General features: G+C 42.8%; 1 protein-coding gene across 1 annotated transcript in view; it reads right to left on the bottom strand.

Moving 5' to 3' along the window:
• Window positions 1-19,640, bottom strand: part of LOC145414000 (histone-lysine N-methyltransferase SMYD3-like) — a 182,570-nt gene that overhangs the window by 123,151 nt on the left and 39,779 nt on the right. The window contains exon 5 of the mRNA XM_080283569.1: window positions 8,025-8,152. Coding sequence (XP_080139695.1) covers window positions 8,025-8,152 — 128 coding nt within the window. The remainder of the gene's footprint in view (window positions 1-8,024; window positions 8,153-19,640) is intronic.

Raw genomic sequence — 19,640 nt, 5'->3', positions numbered from 1 at the left:
AAGGTAGCTTCTTGCATAAAATCAACAAAATCTGAAGACAAAGGTGTGGAACAAATAAATGAAGCATGGGTACATTCTACATTTGTCCCAATAACTGGCTAACTGTATGCTTGACTGTAACCATATCCCTTTCAGATAATGAGAGGGACCACAGCTACATTTCAGTAAAGTTACAGCTTTACAGCTTTTGTGGTTTTATCTAAAATGTGTTACAAAGAAAACAATGAACAGATAAATTTGGTACTTTCCACTAGGCTAAATGGCAAAAAATTCAGTCAAAATTCTCGGCAAACATTTTTATCATAGGATTTTCAACCAAAAAGCTGTATCTCGATTAGTTTTCGAGATATTTCAATTTCAAATACGCAGTTTTTGCACCAAAATTGAGTACTGTATATGACATTCAAAAATAAGTCAAAGTCATTAATACTTGTATTTGGCACAAGTAATTGGGTTACCCTAGGGTACCTCCCTGTATAATATCAAGAACCAAGAAAAAGAAGTACAAAGAAAATAATAATAACACTTCCCAAAACAAGCTTCGCCAAATATATCAATTGGGTAAAAAAATAACACAGGGCAAGCTGGGGTAAAATGTAACACAGTCCTGTCAACCATTATCTGTTGCCTAATTTTTCTAGTTATTGATATGGTGATAGGCCTACCTATACTCCATATTATGTGTATGCAGATTTGCCAACAATGATTTGGTGCCAGGTTATGATCAAATGAAAATTTTTTTTGTATTTTTTGCTCATTTAACTTTTTTGGCATTTTTGTTTAAGTTATGCCATTTCAGATGCTTTGAATGCATTGCATTCATTCTGCTTTCAGGTGATCAGTGTCAGTTGCCCTTAAGAGCCAAACCAAGAGACAGGACGTGCCTGCTTTGGTAACTCCAGTATGGATATGTGATTTTTTACCCAGGGTACAGACACCCCAAAGGGGTAATAAAAAAATCTATGTTTCTTATTGCAACCAAAAAACAACAAAGCAAAAAATACAAGAAAACAACAGTGTGAGGTCCAACAAAGTTTCACACTGAAGATAAACTTCATGGAAAGCAATACAATTATTTTTCTGAAAAAGCATAAGTTCATGAATGCTTCAAAAATGTAGTTAAGTTTGGATTTCCTTCTCCTAAAAATGGCAAAACATTAGAAGAATGTGAAGTTTGCATGGATCAGTCCAAACAAGTATGATACCAGTATATATAAAAGACAAGAAAGCACCCAGAGAGTGCATACCTCCATCAATGCCAATGCAGGATCCTGATCCTGATCTGGATCTGCCCCCAAATTTAATCAAGTCTTTGTTGGCCCATGGCCCACCTTTCCACAAAATTTTATTGAAATTCACTGACCCCTTTTGGAGATACTTTGTGGACAAACACACAAAAAACACTCAAACACAGGTGAATACATCTATCTATCTATCTATTGCCAGAAGCCATAATCCTGTAAGGGGTGGCCATTTGACTTTGAGTTATTTGTTTTACCGGGAGGGGCACTAACCCTCCACCAACCCACTTGTTGACAAGTAGGGAGCACATATGTTTTGGTTATATGGTTACCACCCAGTGCTGTAAATGGTTTCTTGGTTTACAGGAAACCATTTGGCTTGTCACTCAATGTAAAGCCAACTGTAAAGGAAAGAAAAGCAATAAGAAGCGACAGGAAAGATAGGAGAAATAGGAAGAGAGGAGGGCAGGCACAGAAAAAGAATGATAAAAGCTTAGGAAGAAGTAGGCAGCACTACATCAAGTGAGTGGATGATGGTCGCCACCACCTACCACAAAGATGAATACATAACGTAGGGTAAAGCCTTGGTTCATGACTGAAATCATGTATCTATATTCAGAATGCATGCTGTAATTTTTTTTTATCTAATTATAGGTCATGTCTAAATGTGTTGTACAGTGGGGCACCAATTTTTGCGCCTAATTGGGTCCAAAAATAATGCGCGAAAGTGGAATTAGCGAAAGTTGGGGCATTGTCTTTATGGCAAAAAGGCTAAATGGTTCCCGGTTATCCTAAAGTAACATCTGATTTTCATTTTCACTTGCAATACAGTACATCAAATCACTATTGTACATTGCATTGTGAGATACAAACAATAAAAACTGTACAGTACACATTATATGAGGAGAAACATACCACAGAGACCAGGTTGAGGTGTTTAATGGATGTTGGGGGTAAGTATCCGAGGCGTGTGGCGGGCTTATTTAGCCACGCCAGATGTATTGGCGCCACCTCTTGCTGTCTCGCTACCACTCTCTCTCTCTGCCTCCTCAGATGCAACTTGATGCAAAACTTCCACTCTCTTTTAGCCTTGGCCTTTCCTCCCGACTTTGAATGTCCCGGCCACTTTTTATCACCACCACTGCCTCCCGGCCCTCCCCCCAACCACCAGGCTCTCCCCCCACACCACCAGGCCCTTTCCCCACACTACCAGGTATAGTAGAGGCCATTGAACCGTGAGAATCCAACACAATGGAGCTAGCACGCTCGTACACAATGGCGGGAATGGGTGGACAGAGTGTTGACATGACGTCATTCAAGATGGCGGTGGGTTGCGGGCGGGCGGTGCAGGAAATTCAAAGTTCAAAATATTGTCCCAAACCCAAAATTTGTGCGCGAAAATCGATTTTTTTCAAGCGAAAGTGGAAGTTAGGGAATATTTGGTGCATGCCGCGAAAGTGGATTCCGTGAATCATGCTGTAGTGAAAGTTGGTGCCCCACTGTACACATAAAAAAGGAAAATTCATGAGTTTTTGGAAGCTGAATTTCCATTAGTTTCAGAGTTTTTTTTTTTTGTTTTTTACCCCGAGAACAGTTATCATTTTCCCATTCACCAGGGGGGGGGGGGGGAATCCAGATATTCTTTAAAATCTCAGCAATGACTGGTTGTAGAATTTTCATTCATACGTCATGTTTTAGGATGTTATGTACCCGTTGCCATGTGATATCTAGTCTGCCATTTGCTTTGAAATAGGATCAGTGAAGCAATGGTAAGGCAAATTGTTTTTGTTTACCCTGATTGATTTATACATGGCGAAGCCTAATACAGTAAAAGCTCAATTAACCGGCATCCGATGCATTGGCACATCCGTATAACTGGAATGCAATTATGGCAAATTATGGTAAAGCATGGACAGAAAATTATTCCCTCTGCTTCAGCTTCTGACTCTGTTCCTTCTGCTTCTTCACCTCCTGATCCTGTTCTTTCCACTTCTTCAGCTCCTGACTCAGTTCCTTCCACATCTTCAGCTCCTGACCCAGTTCCTTCCACTTCTTCAGCTCCTGAACCAGTTCCTTCCACTTCAGCTCCTGACCTTGTTCCTTCCACTTCTCCTTCTCCACTGTCTGAATCCTCATCTCATGATCCTAATGATGCCCCTATAATTCTTGATTAGTTCTGTACAGTACAGGATAAAGTAGTATATGCAGCTAAGTTTTCAAAATTGTTTTGGGCTGTAATATATGCTAAATTTTTCTTTAAATAATTTTTGGTAATGTTTGCTGGTTTGTATTCAGTCCTGTACAATTTCTCTTGCTGTCTTTTTTGTGTATTGTAGTGTACCTGTACTGTATCTTACTTGTACTGTATCTAATACTGAATAAAGTACTTTATGAAATAAAGGAAAGTTCCAAGTTGGTCCTATTTCATTTGTCTGACCTCCCAGAAGATTTCCAAGTGTACCATTTGGTTATCTGGAAAATTCCATATCCGAAATGGAAGAATCCCCATGCATTCCGATTAATTGAGTTTTTTCTGTATGTAAAACTAGTTTCCCATGTGTACCTCCTGTTTAATTATGCATAAAAAGCACAGAAGCAGACAATTTATTTACCCAGAATAACAAGAAAGCCGAAGCCAACGAGTAAAGAATTCTGAAGATGCAAGTTCAGGAACATGAGAGCAAGATAAGTTGTTGCATACATATACACAACAGCCACCTTTGGCATTGATATGAGTATAGAGAAAGTAGGAGGACACAGAGAAGGGTTTGCTTAACTCTGTTGGGCATAGAGATCCTTGGAGAGCCCATTACATCTCTCACCAGAAATATGCTACCCTGGTGCAGGCTCGAACTGCCAACTCCACAGTTGTGAAGTGCGAGCGCTACCACTGAGCTGTTCTGGCACCTTTTGGACCAGATAATATAGGTAATGGAGAGAGTCTTTGCAGATACAATAAGGGAAAGAGTGAATATTGATGAGATACAGTTTAAGTTTATGTCAGGCAAAGGGACCACTGAAGCCATTTTCATTGACTGACAACTTCAGGAAAACATATAGGAAAGAAAATGAAGTTGTAATTTGTTTTTGTTGATTTGGAGATGGTTTCTTAAGTGGGCCATACACACACAGGCTAGCCCGTCTGGTGGCCTGAAGAGGCTGGTCCGTGTGGGTAGGGAACAGGCGCCTGCGCAGGCGGCCTCAAAAGTTGTCCTGGGATCTGTCACGGACAGATTTTCGTGGTCAGACTCCAGTCAGGTTCAGGCAAACTGAGTGTGTGTGGGATACCGTAGGACGTCAGGCGTCGGTCTTGTGTCAGTTGTGTGGGAGAATTTTAAATCCTCGTACGAGCAACCTGTGGCAATAAACCTCAGTGTGGCTGTCAGTCTTTCATACAGTGAAATAGCACTCATACAGGTATCGTTCTTCATTATTATTGGGGAAACCAGTGACAACAGCTGCAGGTAGGAATCCTCGTCCATCCTCAAGTAATTAAACGAGTCACTTTTCTCGCACCGCAATTCTTTCAACAGAGTCAGATGGGACAATTTACTCCTCATCAACCAGTCTTTTGCCCATTTGGTTCATTTTTTCCTCCTCTTTCTATTATTTGCAATATAGGCCGCGGCAACAGCCCCAATAGCATACAGCTCCAGGTCATCTGCGGGCAGCGAAGCATCCATGGCCACCCTCACGCCACGGCGTTTCGCTTGCAAACTGAGCTGAGACGTGAGGCCGATTGAATCGTGTGTGAGTACAGCATTGTTCGTTGAGGCCAGCCTCTTCAGGCCACCGGACGGGCTCGCCTGTGCGTGTATACCTGCTTTACAGAGTCCCTTGACAGGTGGTGAAGTGGGCAATGAGCAAGCTTGGGATAGAGGAATGGCTGGTTGGAGTGGTTATGGCTATATATGTGGGTGCCTGCACCTTAGTGAGAGTGAATGGAGATCTAAGTGATGAGTTTTCTGTCAATGCTGGCGTACATCAGGAGTCAGTCTTGAGCCCTTTATTGTTGTCATGGTGCCTGAAGCTCTCCCACCCGACTTCAGAAATGGAATCCCATGGAAAATGTTGTACGCTAATGACTTGATGTTGACTGCAAAGAATGAAAGGAAGAAAGTGGAAAGATTTACGAAAAAAGAGAGATGGAATGAAGCAAATGAGTTTCAGAGTAAATGTGGATAAAACAAAATGATGACATCCAGGGCTCATGGCAATACTGTCAGAGCATAGAGAGTGTGGCCATACGCAGTTTGCCACAAGGGTGTAGGAAGATACTCATCTTGTGCAGAGTTTGCAGTAAGTGGGTGCATAGGAGATGAAGTGTTGTTAGAGGTAGACTGCGAAAAGATGCTGATTTTGTGTGTGGTATGTCGGGGAGAGCATGTAAGTAATGTCAGGTGTGAAAGGAATGATCTTGCTGAAGAATCTTGTGAGTATGTGTGGAAGAGTTTTGTTACCAGGGGGTCGTGTTATGTGCTTGACGTGGGGCTGGGGTGGGTGGAAAAAGTTCAGGGACCTGTTGCCTCTCTTGTCAATGACAGGGCTCTCCTTCCATGCTATAGGATCTTTTTATGCAACATGTGTTAGCAGTATAATGCTATATGGTAATAAGACCTGGGCAGTAGAGGGAAGAGGATATTCATACGATTAAAGGTACAGAAATGACAATGATTATGGATGTGTAGTGCCTTCTTGAAAGCATGGCCTGAGGGGGTTAGGATTATGATTGAAGAGTTAAGAGGAAGGATGGGACCAGAATGTTCTGCTGTTATGATGAGCAGGGATAGATCGTGAGGGTTTGGGCATGCTGAGATGATGGAGGATGACAGCTTGGTTGAAAAGGTGAGAAGTGTGAATGCTGGAGGTTGAGTTGCAAGAGGCAGATTGAAAAAAACCTGGGACAAGATCACAGAGTGTGACCCTCAGGAATGAGGGACTGAACAGGAAGGCTGCCATGAAGAGACCAGCATGGAGAGCTGCCATTAGGTGACCAAGGCTGATGCATATAAGAATGTTGGAGCCTTTATAAACGATATGAATGATATGAAATTCCTTCCTGCCATATATCATTCCCAGTGAAGCAACTCCCTCTTCATTTTGCTGGACTTTTTGAGGGTCACACCTTCCCAAACATTCACTTCATTCGCACTGTTGAAGACTTGACACAAGGTGGTGCTGTGCACTCTAAGTGGAGCAGGTATGGCATAAACTTAGGAGCCAAACCTCCTCATATTTCCCTGCAGCCAGTCACAGGAAGGGCCCTGATCCACCTCTGGTGTGGCACTGCCTACCACAAAGGGGTACCGGATCTCTACACAATGTATATGCTATACCAGGGTTCCTCAATTACTTTCTCTGAAGGTCTAATCATATTCTCTTCCTTTATGACAGAGGTCCGGATGAAAAATCATGTATCTAATATCACTAATGGAATCAAACACTCTCATTTATGTTAATATAATGGGACTGTGTGGAAAGTTAATACCCTGACCAAATTAAAAACAAGGTTTAAAGTATATATTCTCTCCTGTTAGAAAGGTGGTAAAGTAAAACAAAAGAATCTGTTCTCCAAACTTCCAACTTCTCAAAAGGACAAAAGGAAACTCTTCTATTGAACAAATTATTAGCGCACAGTCACTTTAGCACTTCCACCATCACTTTAGCACCACACCATGTACCAGTGAACAGTCTAACAATTGTCAGTATCCCTCTGTCAACTCATCATTTGAACAGGCTAATGGCAACAGTCTGTGGGTAGGTGCAGAGCAGCTTGTTAAATACAGTATTCTTGCGGCGGGGACTCCTGTTCTCTTGTTAACAATGTTAAATCCTGACGAAATGACATTGATAATATGTCATTTATAAATATGAAAATCTCGTTACTATGAGTGCAAGCACCTAGAACAGCTGGAAAAAATAGTGGCCTCTTTGTTAATCATTAGTCTCACTAGTCTGCATTATAGCCACGAAATGGACAAGTCTGTATAACTCCAGTAACTAAACATAATTTATAATGGTTGCCGGATAAAGTTAAATGTATTTGAGCCGTATTTTGGGCGAAATTCATCCAAAGATGTTAAGTACTGCGACTCTTTAGTTTGAGGGGGATACTGAAAATTGAGTGATGGAAGTCGCTGGGGTCCATACCAAAGCTCATTTGTGTCTGGATTCAGACCGCGGTTCACCATTTGAGTACCACTGTGATATACAGTCATGCACCTAATGGCCACTTCCACAAAAGCAGTTACTTACCTCTGGGTGACTGGTTTGCTTGGACAGACAGACTTGGGTTTACTAACAACAATGACAACTCTCTCTCACTACTGTCTTGCACAGTCATCATACCAAGCTTCCTTGAAACCCTTCAAAACTTCTACATTCTCTTCATTCCCACTTCTCACATTTCACACAACCGTATGAGCCTACTAATATTTTATGAGTCTTGAGCAAGTACAAAACCGAGGACTAACTGCTTCATGGGATATACCGATGGTTAGGAAATCCCTAGTCCACACCACCCTGTCACGTTTTTACTCTGCTCAGCAAGTAGTGAATATGGGATCAATATTCTTTCTCCTCTACCCCAGGGAAATGTTTTATGGATATACACACAACTATTTTACTTGCAACTCAACTTAATCACCTGTTGGAGATACATTATCAAGTGAATGAATGGTGAGTGTCCTCAAAGTTAAAACTTTATTCCACACATAATTGTGCAATATTCAATATCTAATCAGCAGTGCCTATTATATTAAACAAAAAGTGCACTGTACATACACGACCAAAGATGCCCTGCAGATCAGCTGAGTTGGGAAGGTTTTCTGCTCCTAGGTACTGAGCCAGCACCACAGTCAAAGACTCAAGATGCTCCTGTCTCTTGGAGTCCTTTTTTATATCTGAATAGTCTGTAAACACAGAATATACATTGCATTAATGTCATTATTATTTTCATATAAATGTGACTCTGGACATCTGCCATGAATATCATCTCTTAGTTCAACAGTATAGGGTAAACTCTCAATCATCCAGCATAATTCAGCCAAGCTCTATGCAGGATATTGCCTAGTACCCCCCATCGACTCAATATTCAGCTGAGCCAGATATTGCTTTATTAAATGCCTCAACTTTCTATCTTAAATACTCTCCCATGAGTAAAAGATGAAAATTAAGCATAAAATACAATAAAATAATGAAAAAATACAGTAATACACCGCTGGTTGGCTACTGTTTACAAGCCGGCTGATAGACCTCGACGCCAGATGATGCACAGAACTGCCAGTTATGCCCTGTTTGGGCACCAGATATTGTAAATTTTTACCAGATTTTGCATCAATAGAGCAAAGACAGCAACCCCAGATACTGTGTTGGGCCAGATAACTGAGAGTTTACTGTAATAACATGCAATCTGAAGTCACAGAGGACATCTGGAATTGGTTACGTGGTTAAGGGGTGGACTGTTCATCAGAGAGTATTTGAATTTCAATGTCCAGTATTTATTGCTCTGTCATGAGATCCATGAACACACCATAAAACATTACAACTAAGAGCTACATGCACTGTAAATGTGATGGCAGACACCACAGGTGATTTGCCAAAGGGCTCATCTAATGTACATAACATAGGACTCTTGAATCTATGGTGGGTTATGCACCAGCAGTACTATCCTGGGGCCACTGCATCATCGAAGTTACTATAGTTACCTCCCCTAAAAGTTACATCAGGTATTCATTTTACCTACCAATCCAATAAACCTTTACGATTCACTCAAACACAACTCCCCTCTGACGCACACACACAACAATACAACATGGGTCCAGCAACTAAATAATGAAACTGACAACACAATTAGCACAAAGAAAACAGAAAACTGCAAAGTCTTTGTAACATCATTTAGCCACTCCACAGATCCCTCTTGTTCTACAAAACACTTAATAATATCACTACATCACAAACAAGCACCTCCAAGGCCAATGCTGCCATGACTAATACCCAACACATTCCTTTATACAAAGAACATGCAGACATACTTGTATAATTATGCAAACATAACTCACTGTGCACCAACACAAACTGAGTCTGAAAAACATTCTTCTTTGCACAAGCAGTCCTTTCAAACACAATTCATCTTATGCCAACACACAATGAGACTGAGAAAATAATTTTCTCTGCAAAAGCAGTCCTTTCTAACTGACCAAACTGTACTCCCCTTCAATCTAGAACACAAACATAAGAGCACCAAGAAAATAAAAAACTACGAGAACTGGACCACATGGCATCAACAACCTGAAACAGGATCACACAGCATCCAAGTCCTCACAAACATTAGAAACTACTCATACACACATTTAAAGCATTCCCAACATTTGAAAAAATATGAAAATCATCACTATTCTTAAACTAAACAAGGGCTCAACACACCCTCCCTTGTACACTCAAAACTCTACTTAGCATATGGTAACATTCAAGATCAATGAATACCTATTTCTCAAGAAAGTCATATCTCATGACCAGCTTGCTCCCTCACATCATAGCATTAGAGCACTTTCAATCATTCATTCATCATCATCATCATCATCATGTGCTGCCCCAAGAGGAACATAGGAGCCCAGGACTTGGCAAGTTGGTCCTGACATTTAAGATGAGAGTGACCAGCCTCACTCATCCCTGGGTGGCATTGCGTGAGCAATGAACCCCAACCACACCTTGGATAGAAACCTGCACTGGCTCAATCTGATTGGAGTGCCTTCATTCCCCACTAACCACCAGGCTCCATAATTTGGTTATGTGGTTACCACCCAGGTAGTAAATGGTTTCCTGGTACAGAGGAAACCATTTGGCTTGTCACTCAGTGTAGAACCACCCATTGGCAGAAGAGGAAAGAATGAAGGAAAGACAGAAGAGAGAGTGTAAAGTCACCCGCAGGCAGAAGGAAGAGGAAAGAATGAAGGGAAGAAAGACAGAAGAGGAAGGAAGGACAGAAGGAAGGAAGGAAGAAAGAGAGGAAAGGGCAGTCACCTGAGAGCAGCACTACATAAAGTAAGTGGATGGTGAGTGTCCCCCATCCTTACCTACCAACCTCACAAAATGCAAACCTTCCAAGATGGAACACATCCTATTGATTTCTCTTTTCTCTTAAATCTCCATTCTTGATTTCAATGTTTACCACCATCTTCGGTTTTCCTCTCCTTTCACTGATCCATCTGGTGAATTAGCCTACATCTTTTCTATCCTAAACAACCTAAAGCAATTTGTACACACCCTACCCATATTCCTGACCACCTTGGAGAGAATTCCAACATACCTGACCTCTTCCTTACAACAAATCCTTCTGCTTATGCTGTTAATCTTTTCTCTCCACTGGGCTCCTCTGATCTCAACCTTACCATCTTAACCTGTCTTACTGCCCCAGTAAGGCCTGTGGACACTCCTAAGAAGTGGTGACTGTGGCACTTTGGAGCTGCTGATTGGGAGGCCCTCAGGCAGTACTTCTTTAATTTTCCCCGCAATGATTATTACTTCCATGTCTGAGTGCCATCTGCGTGTGCTTTGCGCATTAAAGAGGTTATTTTCTCGGCATGGAGGCATACACGTGTAAAAAAAAAAAAAAAAACTTGGTATAATCATGCTTGATCTAATGCTGTCCACAAGAAGAAGAAAGCCTGCAAAATGTACTGGAGCCAAACCACCCCTGAATCTCTTTATGTTTCTGCCCGGAATTGTGCTAAGTCTATTCTTTGTTCTGCTAAAAATAATTTCATCTGTACTAAATGCTCAGAACTCTCCGATTCAAATTCTTCCCGCTCCTTCTGGCACTTTACCAAAAACCTGTCTAACAACTTTACCTCATCATCCTTCCCTCCTTTTTTCCACTCTGATGGCTTTGTAGCTATTTCTTCTACTGAAAAAGCAGAACTCTTCGTTCAGACTTTCTCCTCCAATCCCACCTTAGATGATTCTGGTACTGTTCCTCCATCACTTCCCCCCTCTGTCTTCTTCATGGCTGATATTAAAATTTCTTTAACTAATATATTTTCTGCCATCACCAGCCTCAACATTAACAACACATATGAACCTGAAGGGGTCCCTCGTGTTGTCCTCATGAACTATGCTCCTGTGCTTACACCATGCCTACCTAAACTCTTTCGTCTTTGTCTGGCAACTTGCACCTTTCGTTCTTGCTGGACGTCTGCTTTCATTCAGCCTGTCTCAAAGAAGGGTGACCATTTCCAGCCATCTAACTATTACCCAACAGCTTTATCATCATCATCATCATCATCTAATCCTGTGTTGCCCCATAAGGAGCGAAGGAGATGAGGGCTAGGCAAGTTGGTCCTGAAATTTAAGATGAGTGTGACCAGCCTCACTCATCTTTGACTGGCATTGCATGAACAATAATCCCCAACCATCCCTTGGATATAAACCTGCACTGGCTTAATCCGATTCGAACGCCTTAAGTACCGACTAAACCACCAGGCGCCATAATTTGATTATATGGTTACCAACTAGTGTAGTAAATAATTTCCTGGTGTACAGGAAACCATTTGGCTTGTCATTTAGATGGTTTCCTGTACACAAGGAAATCATTTACTGCACTGGGTGGTAACCATATTAACATCCTGTATTTCAAATATTTTGAAGCTTCCTTTTAACAAAAAAAAAAAATTTTTAAGCACCTTTCCTATCACAACCTTTTTTCTGATTGTCAGTATGGGTTCCACCAGGGATGCTTCACTGGCGATCTTCTCACCTACCGTTCACACTTCTGGTCATCCTCCTTTTGGGGCTTTGGCAAAAGCTTTGTCATTGCTCTTGACATCTCAAGGGTTTTCAGTCGAGCCTGGCATAAATCTTTAATTTCCAAACTGTCTTCCTATGGTATCCATCCTGCTATCTGTGCCTTCATCTCTACTTTCCTTTCTGGTCATTCTATTGCTGCTGTTGTAGATGGCAACCATCTTCTCCTAGAGCTATCAATAATGGTGTTCCTCAGGGCTCTGTCCTATCACCATTTCTCTTCCTCTTATTCATCAATGTCCTTTTAAACAGTAAATCTAACACTATCAACAAATACATATGCCCACCATGCTCAAAACACATCACTTCGAGTTGGCTGACAAAGGGTTCAGTTCACTGCTGTTCCTGCAAGAACTGGACCCATTTCGGCTGCACAACACTTACATCCAGAGAACATTACAAGAATACCTGGACCTACTCCTTATGCTCCTTCCTCCCACCCTATAACCCTCCCACCAGCCCCTTACTTCCTCCATACCTCCTCAGCCTAACCCATTGATCCTTCCCACACCATCCAATCCCCCAACCCCTCCCATTCTACCCCAATCTAATCCACTCCAACCCTTATCTCTATCAAAACCTTCTCCTACCCCTTCTCCTCCACCCACACCCCCACCAGCACCCAACACCTATCGCACACACAACATTAACATTCTTTAAATATGCATAGATGGCATAAACACCAAAACACAAGAACTTACACAATTCCTCAAACAACAAAACATACACACTGCCATCTTACAAGAAATAAAACTATGCAGAACACAAAAAACACCTACATTTCATAACTTCACCACCTTCAGACAAGACGGGATGACGGAGGTGGTGGTGAACTCAGCACCCTGGTACACCAATCCATCAATTTTTCAGATACTAGTGCACACACAAAATCCCTTCTCCCCCAACGACATCACAACAGAAATACAATCGATTAAAATACGCTCTGGCAACAAATTACACATAACAATCGCCAATACATACATCCCCCCCCAATCATTCCCCACACTACCACACAATCATTCTCTTCAAATACACAACATCACTAAAATACCCATCATCATCCTGGGTGGTGATTTCAATGCCACAGCGTCGGCCTAGCACGTCAACAACCCTAACACAGACAGTGGGCTGGTACTACAATCCCAAACAAAATCTTTTCACCCTCAACAATCTCAATCAACGTACCCATATCCCACACCAAGACTTCTTCCTCCCATCATCCCCTGACATCACCTTTTGCTCCCCAGACCTCACCCCCACAACATCCTGGAGAATGGTCAAAATCCTTAGCTCTGGCCACCTCACAATCATCATCATTACCAAAACCAGAATCGCCCCAGCTGGCCACAGACACACATACACTAATTATAAGAAAGCCAACTGGGAGACACTTGCAACTGAAACAGAACAACACTCTGAAACATTCAACAGTACATCCATCACAAACATCAACACCGCTGTGCACACTTTCAATACAGTTATTCAAAATGCAGACAAAAGACACATCCCTAGAGGCAACAGAAAGAGAAACAATCCCAACTTCACACCAGAAATTCAAGGCCTCAGCAGTCATTGTGACACACAACAACACTTCCCAACACCCAATACACAAGACACCGTACAACAAATACAAGAACTCAACACTCAAATAAACAATAAATATCAGAGCAGCAAACACTAAATTGGAATAATTACAGTAACCCCTCCAATATCCGGATCAATAGAGCCATCGGTAGGTTCGGATATTGGTTTCGTCCGGATATTGGGCCCCAGCTTATGGACTTGTACTTACGGACCCTAACACAGAGAAACGCCTATACAACTCCCTCCGGACATGCATAGCACCTATTTAACACCCAAATCGCACCAATAAGGCACATAAATGACTGAAATAAATGCAATAGAAACATAAAATGTGGGTTTAGAAGTATGTTCATACATTAATAAACATTCTGGTACTTATGGACTCTAACCGAACCTAACCGAACCTAACCGAACTCTGAAAAACACATTCCTACTGCACATGCATGAGGTAAGTTTAGTATGGAAAGAAGTACAGTATGACACTTTCTGGTAAGTATAGTATGGGAAAAAATACAATATGAAACATTCTGGTAAATATAGTATGGAAAATAGTACAACATGAAACATTCTGGCTACTTACAGCAAGTCCCTGGCCACCTCGATGAATAACCGCCTCCTCTCGGACTCTGACAGTAAGAACGATTTCCTGAAGCACTTGCACTACACTCTTCCTGAAGTCTTGCACTGAACTTAGTCACTAACACACAGAAGTCTGTTCTTTTCACAGTGTTCACTTTAGTCCAAATAATGTTCCATTAAATTTAAGTGTTGCACATTAACTTTTCCCAAGTTTTTTTAAGTTTCCAAAGCCAAAACAAAGAAGGTTAGTTACGTTAAATTTCTTTTCTACTTAGTCTTTTCTCCCAACTTGAAAACCTTAACACAACACACCGTTTTTTTCACTGCACAACACTCAAAATTCCCGTGTGGTCTAGTGGAGAAGTTCTTGCTGTTTATTCACTGTCAGAGCCCAAGAGTATCACTGGCAGGCGTCCAAGGGGTGCATCGGTGGTTAGTGGTGATGGCGTACCGACTACAGAAGACTCTGAAGACAGCCGCAAACTCACGTCGAGCGGTGACTCCACTGTAGCTGATGTGCTGGGCTGTGGCTCGGAGCATGAGGGCCTGTCTTGGGGAGGCAACGGAGTGGAACCAGGGCTTGGCACAGCGGGGGTCACGGGCCTGAAAAAACTGTCAATCGTTGACTGACGCAAGGACCGACGATTCTGGCGATTGATGATGCGCTGTCGGAAAGCACGCACTTCCTCCACGAGTCCCAAGGGCCCCATCTCCCTGTCACAGTCCGGGTGTTCCAGGTAGTCTAGGACGAACTCTAGATGTTACCGGAGTGCGCTCAGCTTGGGGATGGCTGGAGTAGTGTCCTGCTGGGCGGAGTCTGCATCATCATCGCCTTCGTCGTCGGAATCTTCAAGTTCGGGACTGACACCAGCAACCGAAGACGCGATCTCGATATCAGACAACGTCTGATACCCAGGATCGCCCTCGTCGTCATCCAACCACTCACGAACATCGTCCACATCAACATCGTCGCCGTGCGTACGTAGCCGTGCATGGAAGTCATCCACGTCAAACCCTAGGAAATCGTACTCCACATCTGTTCCGAGAAGCAGACGAGATCAACCATTTTCAAGAGTTTTCACAGGGACTACCTTCCATGCACTAGCCCAGTTGTACAGCGCAGACTTGATGTTGTAGCGGCGAAGGTTTTCCAAAGTCCGCTTGCCTCGAGTGTCACGTCCTTCCCTGCGCTCGTCCTCGTCCTCGAGAACCACAATCACCTTGTCCAGGAACTTCCGACGGTACAGGCGCTTTGTTGCCACGATCACTCCTTGGTCCATTGGTTGAATGAGAGCAGTCGTATTAGGTGGCAGAAACATGCACCTAATACGGCCATTCTCAGCAACCAAGTCCTTGTCGCACGGGTGGGCAGGTGCATTGTCGAGGAGAAGGAGAGCCTTTACCTGGTCGCGAGGAATTCCCAGTGTCTTCGTCTGGTAATGTATGACCTCCTTGACGACACCCAATACACAAGACACGTGATGGTGAAACCAGTCTTTGAAAATCACAGCTGTGAACCATGCTTTCAAAGAATGGTACCATACGACAGGAAGGACATCCATCACCCCACGAAGGCACTGAGGCTGCTTTGCACGGCCAACAATAACGGGCTTAAGCCGGTGCATGCCGTTAGCATTGGCACAACACAAAGCAGATATCCGTTCCTTAGAAAGCTTGCGGCCAGGTACACGCTTCTCCGTCTCATCGGACAGAGTGTTCGTTGGCACCGAGCGATAGAATAGGCCAGTTTCGTCAGCGTTATAGACTTGACCGAGAGTGAGGCCCTCCCTGTCGATCAAGCCTTTCACCTTATGCCGAAACTTGTCCACTCCATCCTCGTTAGCGTCCAATGCTTCGCCATGTGCTTTACGGTTAGTAAGGCCATGTCGTAACTTGAACGCGAAGAGCCAACCCTCGGATGCCTTGAAGTCAAGGGCGTCGTGAAGCCTTGCAAACTTCTCAGCAGCAGCCTTCAGCTCCGTTCCACGTACCATCACACCAGCTGCACGTTGCTGTCGACACCAAATCAACGTGGAGCGGTCGATCTCTGCATACTTGGGGGTAAACATAACCTTCCTCTCCACGTTGCGTTTGCTTCTCGACGAGAAGTCAGCCGTGTACTGCATGAGCTTGTCTCGGGAACGCTTGATATCGAAGAAAGTCGACCGGGCCAGGTTGAACTCGCGGAGAATGCGAGAGGAAGACCAACCCGCATCAACCTTCTCCAGTATCTCCCGTTTCTTCTCCAGAGTCAACACCACTCTCTTCCTTTTCTCAGGAGGCGGGGCCATCATCACACACACTAAGAGTAGGGCAGAGAGCAGCAGGAGGCCTTGCGCAAGTACGGCACCACCACAAAAACGAGCACGTGGGCAGCCATGGCGAACAGCGTAGGTCTTGTCGCGGTGAGAGACAGGCGGGAAGTGGGGAGGATGCAGCGGCGCTCTATCGGACGTCAGAGGAATGACGAACCAAAACAATGCTCTCACGCGGCGCGCACGGCAAGTTCAAATTACGGACGGCAAAAAATCGATTTTTTTTTCAATTTTTTTGGATTTTCGGACCATTTTGGGAATGTTTGATCCCACGACGATAAGGTTCGGTTAGTGGGGATGTTCGGTTATTGGGCGTCCGGATATTAGAGTGATTACTGTATATCCAAACACTTGATCGCAAAACAAATACTGTCAAAGTCTACAAAACACTAAACAGCATCACACTTTCCAACAGCAACACTACACAATCACACACTGCCATCACGACAACAGACACCATACCCTCAAACAAACAACACGCGAACACTCTCATCGATCACTTTTCACACGTCAGCCATCTAAACCCCCATCGTGACGACCGACGTGTCATCCAACGCAAGAGACAGTTCCCCAAAAACCCAAACTTCGCAACTTTCACTTACAACCAGACAAAGCACATCATTAGCAGCCTTGACCCCTTAACCGCGGGGCGTCACTTTCATGACGCTTGGGAGCAAGGGATCATACCGCAGGGCGTCACTTTTGTGATTCTGTGTTATTTTGAATTCGCCCGGGCTTTCAAATGGTGGCTTGTATCATCTATCAGTACTGCCAATGTCCAACACTAGTCAGCACTCCTAATCTCATCTGTACTTCCATCCATTGTTGACAATTTAGCCATTTCTCCCCGTTGTTGATTCCCCTCCATTACCCTCTCCTCTCGCCTGCCCGGCCGCGCTACGGTAAGTAAATCTTCCCCAGAATTTTCCACTGATTTCATCCATTGAAATATGCCCCGTGCCCTATTCCTATACAAAATAATATATACAAAAAAGAAATACGGTAAGTGATAGTGCCATACATCTGGAATGGGATAATTATCACCTGACGACACCTCACGTGCACTCGTTCGCTAATTTTCCCTGTTTATTTCCCCTTGAAATATGCCGTATAATCTATTCTCGTAATAAAAATATATATAAGAAAGGAAGGGAGAAGCCTAAGTGATATTTACATTCACCTGGAACTACCTAATTTATTATGTATTGTCTAGATTTCCTGCCAATCATTTCATAGCATATATATTAGCAGCTGTCACCATGCTGACACTGGCAGCCTTTCACTGCCCCTAGGCCACCACAGCATTCAGTTTACTCTCAACTTTCAAGGTGAAACCACGTCGGATTCACGCCTGTCCAATGCCGCCGCTTTTTAGCCCCGTGCAAAGGGCCCTGTGACCTCTACCCCTACTAAACCTCGTGTGGAAAGGGGTAAAAGGCTAAGTGACTGCTGTGGAACGTGAACTGGCTTATTTATCAATGAAAATGATGGACAGTGACTATGATCTTTCTGGTGACTAAAACAGTGCAAGTGGAAATGTAAATAATGTGTAAACAGCAAGTGAAAGCAATGAATGTAAATATAAATGAACAGTGGAAAATAGTTTTATAAGTTACTGCAAGTGACAGTGCATAACACAGTGTAAATAAAATAGAAATGTAAATAATGTAAATAAAACAGAGAATGTAAACAGAAATGTAAATGAGTAGTAATATAAGAATATGAGTATATATACTAGGAGTAATGAAAGTGAAAGTTTCACTCTAGCATGTATGAATACTATGAGTTATGAAAGTGAAAGTGAGTGTGACAGATTCGCTCTCAACACTAGTATACAGGACGAGAAAGTGAATGCTACGTATTTTACTGAAAGAGAAATTGAATGCCTACAGTGACAATAAACTACTATTACTGAAGGAAACTTATGGATAAAGACTGCAGATATATATGTTATATAGTAATAGAAATATAAAGTGTGAGTGTTTTTATGAATAATAAATGACAAAATACCAACGGCGAACGAGCGCAAGTGGGAAGCTGGTACGCACTCGTAATTTTCATTGGTTAATGGTACGCGCTCGTAATTTTCATTGCTTTCACAGTGTTTTTTTTTTTGGAGTATGGATTCCAAACTATTTGAAAATCATAGAACAGAGTTTCTAGTGATAATATCAGGTTGTGGTAATCATATTACGGGGTGTCGGGAAGTGTAAAGTGGAGACTTCGTTACCCAAATTCAGAAGTCTCCACAAGTCCTACAGTACTCAACAAAGGCTCAACAAATATCCCAGGAGAAAGCTAAAGGTATGTGCTATATGCATATGTAATTATAATAATCTAGGACTAATAACTGATTTTTGGCAAATATTTTTACAAAGTCTGTCGAAGCGCCAATATCGCCGCGGGACATGCAAGGAGCGCCAAAACAACCCCGCGGTTTAGGGGTTAAGCACTCATCTGCCTGTGGCCCAGACAACATAAGCAACATGCACTTTAAACATCTTGAACCACAAGGCATACAAGCACTCACCAACATATCAAGCTACAGCTATTCATACAACATAATACCCAACATCTGAAGGCAAGGTACTATCATCACTATTACTTAACCCAACAAAGACCCCATGTTGCCTTCCTCACACCGCCCCATCACACTCCTCTGCACCCCCTCCAAAGTCAATGAGTGACTAGTATTACAATATGTAACACCTAACATCCCCCTTGCCCCATCACAACATGGTTTTAGGCTGCTACACTCCATAAACACTCTTCCTGCAGACTTTACACAAAGAGTTTTTGATGGTATCAACTCAGCTAGGCCACCACACTGAACACTCCTAGTCACTCTAGATATTAGCAAAGCTATAGATGCCATCCCCCGCCATAACCTCCCAAACAAAATATTCAACACAACCATGCACAATAACACAAAAAGATGACTGGCAAACTACTTAGCAAGCAGATGTGCATATGTAACATTTGCTGGTCAGTCATCAAACATCAGAAACTTCACAAATGGTGTCCCTCAAGGATCTGTTTTGTCCCCTACACTCTTTAACCTATACATGTATGACATACCCACACCCCCACACACCACAGATACACACAATTTCCTATGCAG

This window comes from Coenobita brevimanus, chromosome 98, assembly GCF_032717465.1.
Source record: "Coenobita brevimanus isolate Jiangsu-jjx chromosome 98, ASM3271746v2, whole genome shotgun sequence".
Classification (NCBI taxonomy): Eukaryota; Metazoa; Arthropoda; class Malacostraca; order Decapoda; family Coenobitidae; genus Coenobita; species Coenobita brevimanus.
This window is presented reverse-complemented; position numbering and strand designations above follow the sequence as displayed.